Here is a 16,339-nt window from a genome sequence, read left to right as displayed (position 1 = left end):
TAAGGGCCAGGGAAAGGAACTGTGAAAACCTAATCCTCTAATGACTTTAGTGGGAAGTCTAGTCACACAGCAACATTAGGTAACAGCATCAAGAGAAGAAATAAATTACACCACAACTACCCTCACTTATCTGTCCTTTTCTTTCTTATTTCTTTTGTCCAGTATGGCTGTGACATGAAAGCTAGGCCTTTAGTTTTGCAACAATCTACACGTTTGTCTCTGAATAAAACAAAGTCGATATGACTATAAATCAGACTTTACTGGGTAGGTCTTAGAAGGAAGAAATTAAATCTAAAAATCAGCAATGTGTTTTTAGCGCTACCTTCTTGCTTTTAAACATCTACTTTGTAAAGCGATTCTGACAGTAAAGTAAAACTCTGCTTTTCCTAGTTACCTGTGTGCCACAGTAATCTATCACAGATAAATGACTTATGATTTTAAAAAACACACTGTAAAACCACTCATCAGATAAAAATGCTCTTGTAATGTAGTTATCATACCAGTAACTGGAAATACTCTTAGATTGCCCGATTTCCAGGAATGTAATAATGCATTATAATTCCTTTCAAATCTAATGTACAATGTGACAAAGCCATGAATAGGGCTGTGCACACAATCAGCAGTCTGATGACACCACCAACTACGGTGTCAGGCTGCTTTCTATGCCAGAGAAATTTTTCTGTTGGCTAACAAAGATGGCACAGCTTGCCTAAGATTGCCAGAATATTGTTTGTTGTATAACTAAAAGTTAATACATACGAGTATAATAATTTTCTTTTAGTATTCAAATGCTAGCAGGATCTTTTATTTTTTTATGAGAAAAATATCTTTACCATAAACTGGAGTTTCCTAAGCTCAAGTGTGCTAGAAACCAGGAACTGGAAAAGGAAGTGGAGTTGTAACCTCAGTAAGGGGGCTTTTTAAGTAGAAAACCTTGCAAACTGCTGCCATAACCTACAGTTTTAAACCACATTATACAGCTAAAACTGACACCACTTTAGTTCTTGGCTGGAGTCTGGAGTACACAAACCAACAAAAACCTGTGACAACCTCCCACTGACAAGTATATAAAATTGATACTTGATTATTGATAAATATATCGGCTTGCTGGTGGAGGTTGTCACAGCAGTACACAGCTATACAATACATGAAGCACTGAACACTTTGTGTCAACATAACCTAGTCATACTCTTTCCGTAAGACGGAACTTGAGACACCCGTTAAAAATATTTTGCAACATGACTGGTAAACACAAGTAACACTTCAATTACTTTATGGATATTTGAACAAAAGCAAAAGTTGGGCTTTCAGAAAAGGACACTTGTCTGTAACTATAGGCGAGAATATTTGTACAGGTATACCACCCATCTCTGTGTGCAAAATAATGTTTCTCCCTGCAGGAACATTATAGGATAAGGAGATTAGTGCCTCATTTAATGAATATTTTTGGCAAGCATGGTGAACGTGATGTCAGACAGATACAGGCACTAGAATCACACAGTTCAGTCAAAAGAGCAAACACTGGTAGGATGACATAAGAATCTCAAGTGCATGCAAAAAAGCCATCACTGAGAAGCTTGAGTAAATGCAGAGGCCATCTTACAAATAGCAGTAGCATACACAATGTTAACTCAACTGCTTACCCACTAAGTACACCAAGAACCAGGTTAAGTACGAAAAATGAGCCAAGGATGATAAGACTAACAAAATAGATCCATGGCCACTCACATCCTATTGCATCATTTACCTGTAAAATGTAAGGAAATAAGTTATGATTCAGTCATTCATTAAACAGCAGAGTCCTTTTTGCAGCTGCCAGATCACGTAGGTTTCAACAATGAAAGTTTATGGCTTATTCAGTTCTTAAAAAAAAAATAATAAAAATCAACAAACATTTGTTTAACTTCTTTACTTACCCAAATTATGTTGTAGATATGATGCCTTAGAAGATGACTTAAAATAACATTTAAATAAGTGCAGGAGAATTATTAGTCCTTTCTATAATTTTGCCACAAGGATGGACATGAAGAATATATAGTGGTATGTCTGAACTCTGATTTTGGTTTTTGTATGTTATTTATATGATAGCTACGGAAAACTGTTTCTGTTCTAATTAGAGGGGGAAGAAACAGAGGTTTATTAAAAGATGTCATCACAACTGAAGTCTCACCTGTATAAATTAACCTGTGTGTTCATGGCAACTGAATTCAGGACTCTGCCTTCATGATGAAAAAGGTGTATGCTTACCCGCTCAATACACCAAGAACAAGATTTAGTACGAAAAATGACCCAAAGATGACGAGACTGACAAAATACACCCATGGCAATTCAAATCCCATAGCATCATTCATCTGCAAGAAATAAGATGATCTTATAGAGTAGATCACTGTAGTAAGAGCAGTGAAGAGTCAGAGAAAAAGAGAATTTAATCATTCAGGTCAGATAGCATTCTATGCATTCAGTCAGTATTCAAGGAACAATACAAGAATGAAGGCACTGGCCACATTCACTTTGCATTTCTAATACATGCTCTAAACCAAAATACTGAGTGAACCTAGCATTCAAATCAAAAATATTACCAAACTTAAAGGGATCACTGCAACAGTTCTGTTCTTTAACACCTAGAACATGAACTAAATTTCAAATTTCACTAATTAAAATGATGTTTACAAAGTATATTGAAATATTAGGATTTTTATTTCATATCTATCCTAGCTACGTGAATGATCCTTTGAGAAAAGAAGCAGAAATGGGTATCTCAACAGTACAAGTGATATTATTTTTTCTGTAACATGGAATTTCAATATTTTTTTCCTGAAATACTACAACTGGATGCAGTCAGACATTTTAAATTAATTCAAAAAGAAATACATGCGAATGAATTTCTGTAAAAACATGAACACAATTTGGGGAAAATGAAAAATTGAAATCAAATTTTAGAAACATATTGGAAACATGGAAATATTCCAGAAACACTTCTGAAAAAAATATATCAAGATCAAGGGTAAATGAAGTTTTAAAAGTTGTTATGGTTTTGTTGGGGCTTTTTTTAAAGTAAGGTTGAAGTACCTGAGCTTCAAATACATTCTTTATAGACTCACACAAGCTTTTCTATAAAGACCTTTTCAAACATCTATTCATAGCAAGCTCATTATACCTATCAGAAGATGGACTTAAACATATCCACGAAAATCAAAAAAAGCCTATTCAGAAAAACAGGCATTTTCAAACACAGGGAAATTGTTTTTGTGAGTAGCATTCAGGTGCAAAAAGACATTTTGGTAAGTTAAAATTCTGACTTGGAACTTTTTGGAAATATCTTTTGTGGGAGAGGAATTATTCTGGCTTTTTTGTTCATACTGACAAGTTTGCATTAGATTCTTCTTAAGATGGTTTTTAGCCATGAAAATTCAGCAGACAAAAATTGCATGAGCATTCAAGACCGGATATGGTCTTGATATTGATATGGATATTTTAGGATATCCATATGGATATTATAGAACAATTTTTGGGCAAACCTTTTTCCTCTTCTGTGAATGCTGTTGTATTTGTTGTATCTGAAACTTGTGATTAGGCTTTGAGCTCTATTGATAGTCAAGTTTGACTCCTATCCTTAACATCTCTGTTGGAATAGACATATTAAACATGGGAACAAATGTTTTTCAAACTGTACTACTTCTTTAATTTTTTTCCTCTATCTTTTAAAAATGTATCATAATTTCAGTTTCTGCAAAGTGGTCCTCTGGATAGTTAGATATAAGCACACGCATTAAGTCTTTGCAGGTTAAGACCCATAGGCAGTTTTCTTCAATGGTGATCTGTAATAATGCCACTTTATACTAACTAAACAAACTTCCTAAGTAAAGAAAGAGTGTTATTTTACACAACTTCTTCATGCATCCTTTAAAATAATCTCTCTGTGAATCATCTTTTAAAATGCTTTGTAATTGAACTGAGGTACTGAAAATATCTTAAAATTACTTAGACTTGCTAGGAAAAGAAAGAAAACTGCAAAATATATCTTTTATTTGGATTTTTTCCTTTTAATTTCAATAAAACTATATTTTGGAGAAATTAAAATGGAGAAGGGTTATAGCCATTCAGAAAAGCTGGGATCATTATCTTCAATTTTAAAAGATCCCATGTTTCCATAGTCCAATTCTGCAACAGCATATTCATGTGGAAAATAAAGTCTTTCATAATGCTGTCATTATACTGACCTACTTATATTTAGTCTCCTGTGCAATACTTTTAGCAATACCTAGCATGTCAGGTGTCTATGCTAAGGAGATCGGTTGTGGTGTTTTGGGTTTTATCATTTATGCCCATTCCTTCAGAGAAAGTCCCCTACATTTGAGAAGTCTCAACAATGAAGAGGCACAGGTATTAACTAAAATACCCTATTGCCCAGACTGAATTTCTGCTTTGTCCCAGTGTATGTTGCCCTTTGCATCTTCTTTCAGTTGTAGGCATCTGGCCTTAAGGTTTAGGAATAAAATTTACTCAATGTTTTTTTAAAATGCATATTCATAATTATTTTATTACTTTAGAATTGAGTTTGCTTCATAGAAATGATTCATATGATACAGACAAAGCGTTTGTCTAACAATAGCTGATAAGAGTGAATGTTTTGATTATATTCAAATACCTATGAATGCATTTTGCATCTAACTGAACTATACCATTAGCAAACAGTCGTCTGCAAGTCACCAGAGTTCAGAAGGAAGGCATAAATTCATCTGGTGTGGATGCCAACATTTTCCTGCTTTCAATCTTTTTTAAAAACCTGGAAGAACAATATTTGCGATTTTACTTTGAGAAAAAAGAGCTCTGGGAATCACTGCAATCCAACCTGATACACTCTTTTTGCTCACAAAGAGAACATATTCAAGAAGCCAAGCATTGTGTTAACTTAGTAACCCAGGAGCAAAGTTGAAATTTCCATGCTCTATTAGCATAGGCAACTGTGATTTGCATTTCCTTCATTCACTTTATAGTACATAACATATGAAAAAAATTCCTTGTCATTTATGCAGTTTGATTTTAAGCCCATTGTTTTAGACTAATCTATCTAGGACTAATGCCCTGTGATGTAAAAATTGGAAACTGCAGCTAACCAGTGCTAGAAAAAATGCTTTGATTTGGGAAGATGCTGAACTAATTCAAAAGCATACCTAACTCAGGAACCCTTAATCTAGTAGAACACCTTGGCACTAATCTAAAACTGAATTCCTAAAAGCAACAGCCTGAAACTGCATCTACTCAAGAATGTTACCATTTAATTCTGGAGACAATTAAACTCTATAAAAGTAATGCATTGTAATTTCTATTAATGAAGTAATATTTCTGATTGCATTAATACCAGAGATGAGGTATAAAAAGAAGTCCATTCCTTTTGGAAAACTGCTGCTCATTTCATGCATGTCAAGTGGCATTTTCCATAACTTTCAATTAAAGAAAGATTAAAGGAGTCAATTTGCCTTCTGATTAAAAATTGAGGCAGAGCTTGTTAATATATGAGCACAGGAAAATCTCCTTCCTCAGAAACAAGGTATTTTCAATTGAAAGGATTAATGCTGACTTCTCACCCAATGTGCAGAAGAATGAGTTACGAAGACACAAATTCCAGATGCATTGGAAGTTGCAGCTAAGAAACATAAACAATAAAAGCCCCTGAACTATGCTAAAGTAACACCATGAAATCTAGGAAATATCATGTCTCAAATCCTCAGCAAAAAGTCTTGTAAGACTCCCACCCTCTGTGGCTCAGGGATGTACTACACCAAAGGACGTGTCATATTTATTTAATGGCTCTCAATGGACTTGTCCCATCTCTTTTCTAGTCCATTAAGCTTCTAGCATTCATAACACCTATTGCAAAAACAGCCTCGAGTACCATCCTTCTTGCCATTCTTTGTGCCTTTTTCCAGAGCTAGTCTTACTGTTTGGATTTCAGTTCTAATTAGTTTGCCCATCACATCAACCAGAGGACAGACGAGATGATGGATGATATGAAGGACAAAGTATTTTTTGTATCACTTAATTCTGTTTCACCATAACAATAGATGTGTACTACTCAGTTAAGTGTTTAAAAAGGCTTATTCTCCAGAGATGCCACTTTTGGCTATGGTCTGGCATTTTCACTCCTTTCATACAGATGTTAAATTGGATTAGTATGTTTAAACATCTTTGAAAAGAATCTTGAACTGAACTCTGAAGCTCTTCCTATCCCTTTCATGAGTGACACAGTAACTAACAGTTCAGAAGTCCTTTTAAAAGGGCCTGTTTGTTGATGCTGCCAGATCTGGAGATAAGTTACTCTATGCAAGTTAAATTGTGAAGATTAATTACTTTTCATTGAATATTTGGCTCTTTATATTTACATGTATATGTGTGTGAGTATACGTCTTCAAAGTCTTGAAAAATTATCTTGAGCTCATAGAACAAACTTGCTACAGTCTGAAACTGGCTCATCTGGCATTTGGAGTGAATTATCTTGTTAGCTATGATGTAGCTGGAGTCAACTCTCCTTACAATGCAGCGTAGATTATCAGAGACCAAGACTCTGAAGTGAAACAGGGAGAAAGCCAAATTTACAGCAGACATAACCTTTAGTATTACACAGCAGGACATGGCACAATCCAATCTAAAAACATCAATTAGAAATCATTAAAACCTCTCATTTATCCCTATCTGTGGTAATTGTGAGTAAAATCCCCACATGCAGTTGCATACAGATCAAGTATACCTGGTACTCTTTTACTGAAAATTGTTGCAAGCTCTTTGTATGTAGGGCTTAGATAAATTAAAAGCCCTAACTATTAAGACTGACAAAATCAGTCTCTTGACAGATATAACAATCCTTTTAAAATCAGTATTTTGTGAAATGGGACTAATCCTGCATTCTTCGAAGCATACAATGTAGGTTCACAAAACCTCAGATCACAGGCTATTTATTCTACTCATTTTAGAGCATACCAGACAGCTTGTCAAAGCCTTCTAGCTTCAAAGGTTGTGTCCTGGGATATTCTTGGCTGAAGTGGAGTTAACTTAAAGCTGACTTAAAACAGGCTGTGCTTGAAGCATAGCAGCCTCCAGGTTGGTTTGTAAAAGCATGTAATTTTATATTCAGTCTTATCTGGGTTCTGGAGTTAAAGCAAAGATTTCCCTGACATTCTCCTGGTTGGCCAGACTCAACTTTGTTGTACTGCTGACACAGAAATGAGCAGAGAGATACACTGGTGGGATGTGAACTCAGAGACCACTGCTTTGTTAAGCATTTCAGCATAGCCACAACTAGAAAATCAGAATTCCACAGGCTGGGCATTAAGGTACGCCTAAAGAGAAACATATCCCTTGGAGAAGTTAAAAACTGTTACAGTACCTAGACAGCCTCGTAATTAATCACCTCTAGATTTGGCCCCCATCTCTCTACGTAAACCGTGCTATAAAGTTGCATATAGGACACGTTAGTGATTCTCTCAACTTAAACCTCAACTTGTAAGACACTGCTTCAGTTTTATTAATTTGCTTTGATCTATCTGAACAGACCTCAATTTCTACCTTCTCTATCCATTGTTAGTTAATGAAGTATATAATTTAGGTACTCACATAAAGCATTTATTCTTCAAAATCTGATTGCTTTTTTTTTTCCTAATATTGATTAGCAATAAGCTTAGAGGCAGGTCTTTTTTTTCTTCATTCGGATACTTTATTTTGCATCTAATTCTATTTTAGCTAATTACTGTTAGTGGCACTTCATTAATCAGCTTACTGTCTTTAAGTGGGGGGCGGGAGATCAAATAATTGTTCCAAGGAAAGCCTAGATGTCAAATGTAACTGTTAAGAAATTATTTTCTCTTTTTCAGGTAGCTGTCCCAGGTTGAATCTCCAGAGCAAGTGGACACTACCATAACAAAATGAAGAGTACTGCCGCTACAAAATAGTAACCCAGAGAAAGTTTTCTGTTGGATTGTGGGAGGACTCTACCAGGTTTAACAGAACCTATATTCCAGGTATAACAAAATGGAAGTGTTTGATTCCTTCATTGGTTGCAGCATGTTAATTTAGGATTAACAATTTGTTAGTGCTTCTGCGTATTTATCTATATTGCCCAAAGTTATTTCACATAAGAAATTTATAAAACCTATGTACTATTTGAGTTTGTTAAATCTAAGGGCTCAAAAAACTATTGAAATTAATTAACTAATGTGATGAGCAGTGAGTTTATTTTAAAGTATTTAGCTACAATGTAATATGTACTAAATACCTTTTTTCTTTTCGTATCTGCTATGCCACCTACACCCATACCATACAACATTATATAATAATTGGATATATTTAATATTTCCCATATGCTGGGTACAAAAAAATGTAAGCATAATAGCATGTACTATTCGGAGTGATGATGTAAAATTGTCACCTTGCTTTATGTAGAAACAATGAACAAAACCCCAATACTGAACATAGATCTGAATTTATCTACTAAAGTGTTACCTTGGGACCATCTGGGAACTAGGATGGTTTTTAAAGGATTGTTTGCTTCTTGTGGCAAACCTTTTGGAAGAAACTCTAGCTATTCAGCAAGTAGAGTTCTTAGCACTACCTAAAGTCTAGCCTACTTCTAATCCAATTTCTATCCATTTTATTTGAACTTTCTGGGGAGAAATAGTCTGTTCTTTTGAGTATTTGCAATGATCTATGACAAGAAATTAGTTCCATGCTTTGGCTGCAGTACAGGTCAGCAGTCAGCTATGACTGAAATACTAGATATCTTGTCAAAATAAATCAAGTTCACTTCATGGGAAAGATATTTCCCTGTGAGGTAGTTTAAAATCCTCCTCAGGTGGGGTCTTCATGTTAAGATGCTCATTTGAAAAAAATTATATGAACATCCCTTTTGATGCTAATTCAAACTTTTAATATGTATATTCCTTGGCTTGGTAGCTCTGTTTCCATGTCTGAATTTGACCATCCCTTTTCTCTCTTTCTGAGGTTTCTCATTTATTGGCAATGTAAGTCTTGTCTCTTTGCAATCTAAAATTGGTTGATTCAGAGCTTTTTTATATCTAGAGAAGACAAAAAGTAATTAGTCCAAATCATTACCTAAAAGGGGGGGAGTTAAGCTAGATTTTAACATTAAATTGGATTCAAGTAATTAACATGTAAATTTAAAAAATCCTGCCTGCAATCCCTGGCTTTTAAGTGTGATTTAAGCAGTATATTAATACTGTCATCCAAAATTTCTATCACTCTTTCTCCAGCTGGATATCATGTGTTAAATTTCAGGCTATGTAGTCATCAAAGGCTGGGAGCACTGTGCATCTAGCACAACAATGCCTTTGGGGATGAGCTGACTTGTTTCACTGAAGAGTCTCCCTTATGTGACCTGTGAGTGGTGTTGAGTGATGCTAAGAGAATAACATTAAGCTATCCTTAGTACATAACAGATGTAGGAAGAAATAAACATTTTCTAAGATTTTTTGAGCTTATTTCCTGACAATTTTTAACACTGCTGAATATTTGCAACTGATTTACAAAGGGAAAAAAAAAAGCTGTCAAGCATTCTCTGACTTCTCCCAGACTGTAAGCCAAAATTCATTGCTGACAAGTTATTATTTGGATACAATAATATGCCTTCCATATCTGCAGCTGTAATGGGACAAATATGACTTAAATGACCCAAAGTAGTAGTTTCCCACTGGTTTATTAAATCATTCAATTCAAAGTTCTAGAGTATTATTGGTTATTTGACTGTTGGTCACATTTTTTGAAAGATACATTTTAGAGATTCCTGCTCAGCACTCTGATGACAGTTTTGATAATACTTCAAACAGATTTGCAACTTTTTGTTTATGGACTAATAATACATTTTGTGCCTGAGCCAAGGGGTTTTCTTCTGAGATATATTTGCTTGTGTTGCGGAAAAATCTTTGGCTGCACATCAGCTGGTTTCAAGTACATTATAACCCCCTATAATGCTTCTGAGTAGGCTGTCCTTTAAGATTCTTGAACCAGGAGCATTCTAAAAAGTGACATGATTAGAAGATTGTCTGAGTTCCTGATCATCTGATTGACATTCTAAAAAAATCAAGAGACTGCTTCATTTTATTATTGCAATTATTTTCTTTTCTACACATAGGTTTATGTGGGAATTATAATGATTTTTTCAAATTCTCATCCAGTTAAAAAAAAAATATATAGTGATTTTCTACCTTTTAGTTTATGCACAATAAAGTCATCTTGTAGTATTGGAAAGCCAGTAAGGAAGCCATAGTTCTTTTACTTGGTTATGGAAATACATTTAAAGAAATATTGATACAGTCTTTTCTATCTTGATATGTTACTTCCAGTAACATTAATGCAATGGCTAAGTAGACACTTGCATACTAGACATACACAAAAGCACAGTGCAGCCTAAACAGACGGTGTTAGAGAGATGACTGATTTTCTTCAAATGTTCTAAGATGCTTCAAGGGTTATAGTGAAGCATATAAAGCTTAATTCCTGAAGCAAGAAACAGATTTCTAAGTCCATACTTCTTTTTGTTATAAAAGCAGCAGAATTATGAATGAAGTATTTCTTTGATGATAACATTACTATCAAACAGTAGTTTGATAGGACACAGTTTTAAGAAGTGGACATATTAGTACAGGGGATATTAAAAAAACCCAACACATCTTTCCTTAAACCTTATGCAAGTTTTAGATATGTTGGAGATTGCTTAGACATTTCAAGTAATGAATTGTGTATTTTAAACATTAATCCTTGAGAGAATATCTTGTTAATGTACCAGTAGGTGTATTAATAAGCAAAACCATGTAAGACATCAATGTACTATCATTCAGCAATTTCAGTTTGAGTTCTTCAATCTCAAAAATCTCCAGATCAATCTGAATAGTGCTAGCTAGATGTCAGAGAACTGAAGAGCTGTTAATATTCGAACTCGTATGTCCTTAAATTGACTTATTAAAATTCAGTAGCCACTAATACAGTTGCTCCATCATTGAATCAACTGTGCTGGCAACCCCTTACATGCAGTAGTTTGTTTCACAGACGCCCTGCCCATCTCTCATTCAAGTTACAGTAGTGTCAGTGTAGATTATTCAAGCGTAGTAACTCAAGATAACTTCACTATGGTGAAAACAAGAAGAATTAAATGTGATAATTTTGGTACTCATGGGAAAATTGGGGGTTTTACTGGCAAGTACTGCTCCTCATTATGTGTCTTCCTACATATCAAGTGAAATAGCTAAAAATAAAAAGCAATTTACAAAATATGTTTGCCATTAATAGACTATAAGTCTTGATGTTTGAAAGACATGGGAAAAAATCTAGAGCCAGATATGCAAATGCAGACTCAGATTTTGTAATTCCTGAGTGCTTGCTAGCATAAATTGAAAATGAGGCAAAGAATACTATGCTCTCAGCTTTAGAATGTGAGCCAGAGCATTAAAAACATGGGCACACAGAAGCTGCCACTTTGCCAATAACAAGGACTGCACTGGGATCCAAAACTAATAGCATAAGCCTTCAGTTAGGGCTGGAGAACAAACAAAAAGGACTGTGACTGGGAATAAACACAGTCCTGATATAAATGGAGATGATGTACAGATGTGCAGCCACAAACATATCGTACAATTTGGGAACACACACGCTGCACTTGCTGGTGAAAACAAGGACACTACCCCTTAACCTTTATAGCCGAGTCTAGCATTTGGCACTAAGGAGTCATATTTTTTGTGGATGAAACATGTAATACATGCTATCCCATTACATACAAGTTAGAGAGAGAAAAGTAGCCAAATGAAGACACTCTGAAAAGTAATAGGACATATGGGATTCAGATGCAAACTGGTGAGCAGCAGGATGTCCATGTGAGTCACCAGGACCTGAAGGGTGCCTACCAGTAGCAGGATCAAGCCCTCGATCTATCATAGATATGCATAAGAAAAACCATTATTGATGTTTGGAGAATTTTTAAGCCAAGCTTACTGCTGTTAACCAGGTGATAACAAGCTGTGCTAGTGAGTGTTGTTGGAAGCTGTCATTTTCACCTGTCATTCTTGCTAACAGAATGCCACATAACATGATGCAAAATACTGCACATATTTCACCCACTCAGATTACACCTGCTAGCAAGATAAGCCTACATAGTTAATTTTACTGTTCACACAATGACCAAATGGAAATCAGAATTTTTTGCAGTTTCTAATGTTTGTAGGTTTGGTTTTATTTGTTTATGTTTTGTATAAAACTCATTCAGTCCGTGTATCATCAACAGATTTCTAAGTAAAAAGCAACCCACAAAACCCATGCACCTCTAGCTAAAATTGTTTCTTTAGATTCTTTGGAAATTTTTGTCACAACCTGGTATACCTCTAATGTTTTCACAATTTGCAATTAGAACAAAATCTCTTCCTATCTTTAGCTAGCAACAGCTAAATCTACCTCAGCTTAATCCAGGGATGAAATTAAAACATATAAATCATCATTCCTCTTCTCCTTGGTAAGTAATTTCAACTTGACAATGGCCAATTTATTGGTCTACAGATAGAAAGAATCCAGATCTTTAATTTAATTATATAAACAGTTAAGACAGATTCCAAAGCCACTTGAATAGCTGACTTTGATTATATTTCACTGGGTCAATAAATATTTGCGTAGCTGTCTAATAATCCCAGTATTATTTGTAATAAAATGAAAATTGGTGCCTGTGTACCTGTAAATGTCTTCTACACCAGGAACTTATTATAAAGAAATAAATAACTCATGTGTGCAGTTTTGAAGTCTTTGCATTTTTAATTTTCTTATGCCTTGCATTTTGTCTGATCATGACAATATTCAGCATCCTATTTCAATGGTTTTATTTTTTGTGCTGTCAATGGAGACTCTACAAAGATTTCTTAAGATGCATCAGATCAATTAGCTCATTAATTCTTAGGGTAAAAAATGTTTAATACTGAGCCACTCAGCTTATATTGTTTCTCTATCTTTTGTAACAATTTTATTCCAAATACAGCAACTCCCCAAAGTTCTTACATTAATTTTTCCTGAAAAAATTGGTGACAGTTAGAGGAATGATCAGGTACTGAAATATGGGCATACTTTTGCCTTGAAAGATGTTAAATGTGTATTTTTTTCATAGACAATTGTGGCAAACCTTCCCTTTTCTTTCAGGAGGGAAAAAAATAACTGTCATCATCACAAACACAAATCATATAAAGTACATAATAATTCTACATTCACACAGTCTCTTTGAGAAAATTAGGAAGAGCTGAAGAGCAAAACCCAAAGAGTTGATAAACCTACACAATAAGAAACAATACATTAGCCTATATGTAGCTATGCATTATTGTTAGACTCTTTAGTATTGAAGGTTTGCATGTTTATAGCCAATTTTGTATCTCTGGTAACAGGCAGTGGAAGCAGAGATTTATATTTTGTCAATTTTTTTTGTGTCTTTCAATCCTAAAAGAATGCCACTTTACCATCTTAATTATCTTTAACAGTGATATGATCTTAAAAACTTCTCCATAATCTATATTCCAGTATCACAGATTTTACCCGAGACTACACTCTGGCATTACATTTTCTAGCAACAACATATTTCCCCTTGATTTGCAACAAATGACCACATAAAATTAAGTGTTCATTCACTGGGTAATACTACATCCTTAACTGCATCCAATACTTCACAACAGATGTGCTATCAGTAAATAGCCCCACTTGGCCAGGCAAACTTAAAGAAAATAAAAACGTGAGCTACTGTGAGCAACATAACCTTGAATATAGTTCCATTAAGATACATCTGGAGATAGCTCATCCATTTTAACAGCTTGCTAATACTGATCCTTACTAGTAATCAGTTTCCTTCTTTCATGAATATTTTCCAACATTTGAACTGTTAGAATTATATTTGTTATAAGGCCCTAATTGCTGCAAAGACTTACTGCTGAGTACCAAGTAGTACAGAATATTCTCATTGATTTCCAGCACCTATGGTAGGTAGGTTCTGTCCCAGACTTCTTCAATGACCTTGGACAACTCACATCAGATATTTAGATACTTAAAAAGAAGTCTTTACTACACAAAAGATCATAATGTCCTTAGATTGGAATGGGGTTAGGCAGAGAAACATCTATTTGTATATTTAGGTGACCCTATTCCTTTAAAAATGTGTGTGTTCTTTTTCCTCCATGCTCATTTGTAAAATCAGGACTAAATATATCTTCAGTTTCCCAGTCTGTGTCCAGCTGTCTATGGTGTAAGATTGTGGAGGTTCCATATCTGATGCTAGAGTAGCATTTAAAGGTGGGGACTTGCACAGTTAGGTTTTTTAATATGTTTTGCTCCTTCTACGGAGACAATGTCAGCCTTACAGCTCTTGTGATTTGTTGTTTCTGAATGGCTAACAAATGCTTTGCAGTCCCCATGGCAAGCAATGACAGTTGAGAGCTTGCTTTGTTCTAATTTATGTTAGTGCTGTGAAATATTTTGCAGAAATACTGCAAAAAGAGAGCTCTTAAGCTTAATCAGAAGACATACTTAAAAACTGTAGGCTTGCATGAAAAAAAGCTAGTCCAAAGGACATAAATGTAATATTATATTTATCCAAATGGAACAGGCAAAAAAAACCTCAAATAAGCAATGAATAAATTTGTTTCTAAAATGTCTTTTTAGCCTGAGGAGTCCAGTAAGATGCTGTGACTGGCAAAAGTATGCAGTTGAGCTCATCTCCTGCAAAACTCACCAAGATTTCCTGCTGACAGTATTGTATTTTATTTCTCACTTGAACATTGAAGCTTGTTTAGAAGTAAACAAAGCTCAGTGATTTATGAACTTACCCAGTATAACACATCAGTCCATCCTTCCATGGTTATGCACTGGAACACAGTCAACATAGCAAATGCAAAATTATCGAAGTTGGTTATGCCTCCATTTGGTCCAACCCATCCACCCTTACATTCAGTGCCATTCATGACACACTGACGTCCATTCCCTGAGAATGCACAAGGTGCTGGATCTTCTTCAACTAGTATATCTGAAAATTGACAAAAAAAATCAGAACTTTCAAGTTCTCAAATTTTTGTGAGTTAACTCTTCACATGAAGAAATACCAACCCTGCTGGAAGGAAATCCAGGTATCAACCTGAGAAATGCTGAGAAATGCAACCCATGGGAGCTTCAGAGCTTTTAGTCTTTCTCACATCTGGGCCTTACAACTTTAAAATAGTTTAATCAAAACTGAATGTATAAAAGACCTCAAGTAATTAAGCAGTGGAAAGAAGCATGTAATAATACAACATAACTTTTGAGAACATCCTCGTGCTTTTTTTTTTTCCTCTTCATTGCCATTTCTTCACTTCATGCCACTTCATACTAACATATGGACCACCAAGGAAAACAGGTCTGGGCTAATTCCTACATATAGTCTACTTCATTACTTAGCTGATAGACATGTACTCTTCACCATCAGAAAAAGTATCTCCCTCATGATGTTTCACTCCTTCAAAATTCTCCCATAACAAACACTTTCATTTCATCACTTCACCTGGTTTAACACCGTTTTCTTTCTTTACTCATTTCAGAACTGCACTTCTTACTACACTGCCACAATCTCAAAGGAGAGACACTGCCAGGTTGTGAACTCAGGAAAGTATATCTTCCCTGGAACAGGACTAGCTAGTTTTTCAGTAATCAGAGATTAGAAAAAACTACTGAGTTCTCCCTTGTAGTCACCCTTACTATTTTCACTACTGACATTTCAGTTACACATTTCAGAAATGAAAATTTATTCAGAGAATATTCTAGTCACTAACTGGTTTGCATTTTTTTTTGTTGTTTTTTAAATTTAATGCACTTTTCCTAAAATTATGCACCACAGTGAAAAGTTACGACAGTTTTAGTGCTTTGGCCCCTGTTCTATTTCAAACTGAAATCCCACAGACTTGAAAGAAAAGAGAATTAATCCCTTATTTTAGCCAACAGTTTCAGGACTTACCTGAATCAATAAGAAAACAAGATTTGTGCATTTTTCCAATAAAAAGTTCCAATCCTATAATAGCATAGATTATGATTACAAACAATACCAAAAGGGCAATATGGAGGAGGGGGACCATGGCTTTTATAATGGAGTTCAGGACAACTTGTAAACCTAAAAGAGAAAAGGAGGATACAAGATATGATCCAGACCTCTATGTCTTGCCTTACCAAATTTTCTATAATTACAAGTTATTAGAAATTAATGACACAGGCATACAGAGTGAATCAGTTTTTAAAAAATTTCTACTGCCCAGAATCACAAAATGTTCCTGTAACATAAAATACTTCATAAGTA

The 16,339-nt window shown here is 34.8% G+C and overlaps 1 protein-coding gene across 13 annotated transcripts in view; it reads right to left on the bottom strand.

Moving 5' to 3' along the window:
* The window catches only part of CACNA1D (calcium voltage-gated channel subunit alpha1 D), a 238,737-nt gene that overhangs the window by 107,216 nt on the left and 115,182 nt on the right, over positions 1–16,339 (bottom strand). For 8 of the 13 annotated variants that reach the window (XM_049826567.1, XM_049826569.1, XM_049826579.1 and 5 more), the window contains exons 6-8: positions 16,004–16,156; positions 14,847–15,043; positions 1,644–1,747 (exon numbers count right to left, since the gene is read on the bottom strand). In XM_049826567.1, coding sequence (XP_049682524.1) covers positions 1,644–1,747; positions 14,847–15,043; positions 16,004–16,156 — 454 coding nt within the window. Of the gene's footprint in view, positions 1–1,643; positions 1,748–2,247; positions 2,352–14,846; positions 15,044–16,003; positions 16,157–16,339 lie in introns of all 13 variants that reach the window. The other 5 variants (XM_049826575.1, XM_049826566.1, XM_049826573.1 and 2 more) reach the window with 2 other exon arrangements.

Source organism: Accipiter gentilis, chromosome 23 (genome assembly GCF_929443795.1).
Source record: "Accipiter gentilis chromosome 23, bAccGen1.1, whole genome shotgun sequence".
NCBI lineage: Eukaryota > Metazoa > Chordata > Aves > Accipitriformes > Accipitridae > Astur > Astur gentilis.
This window is presented reverse-complemented; position numbering and strand designations above follow the sequence as displayed.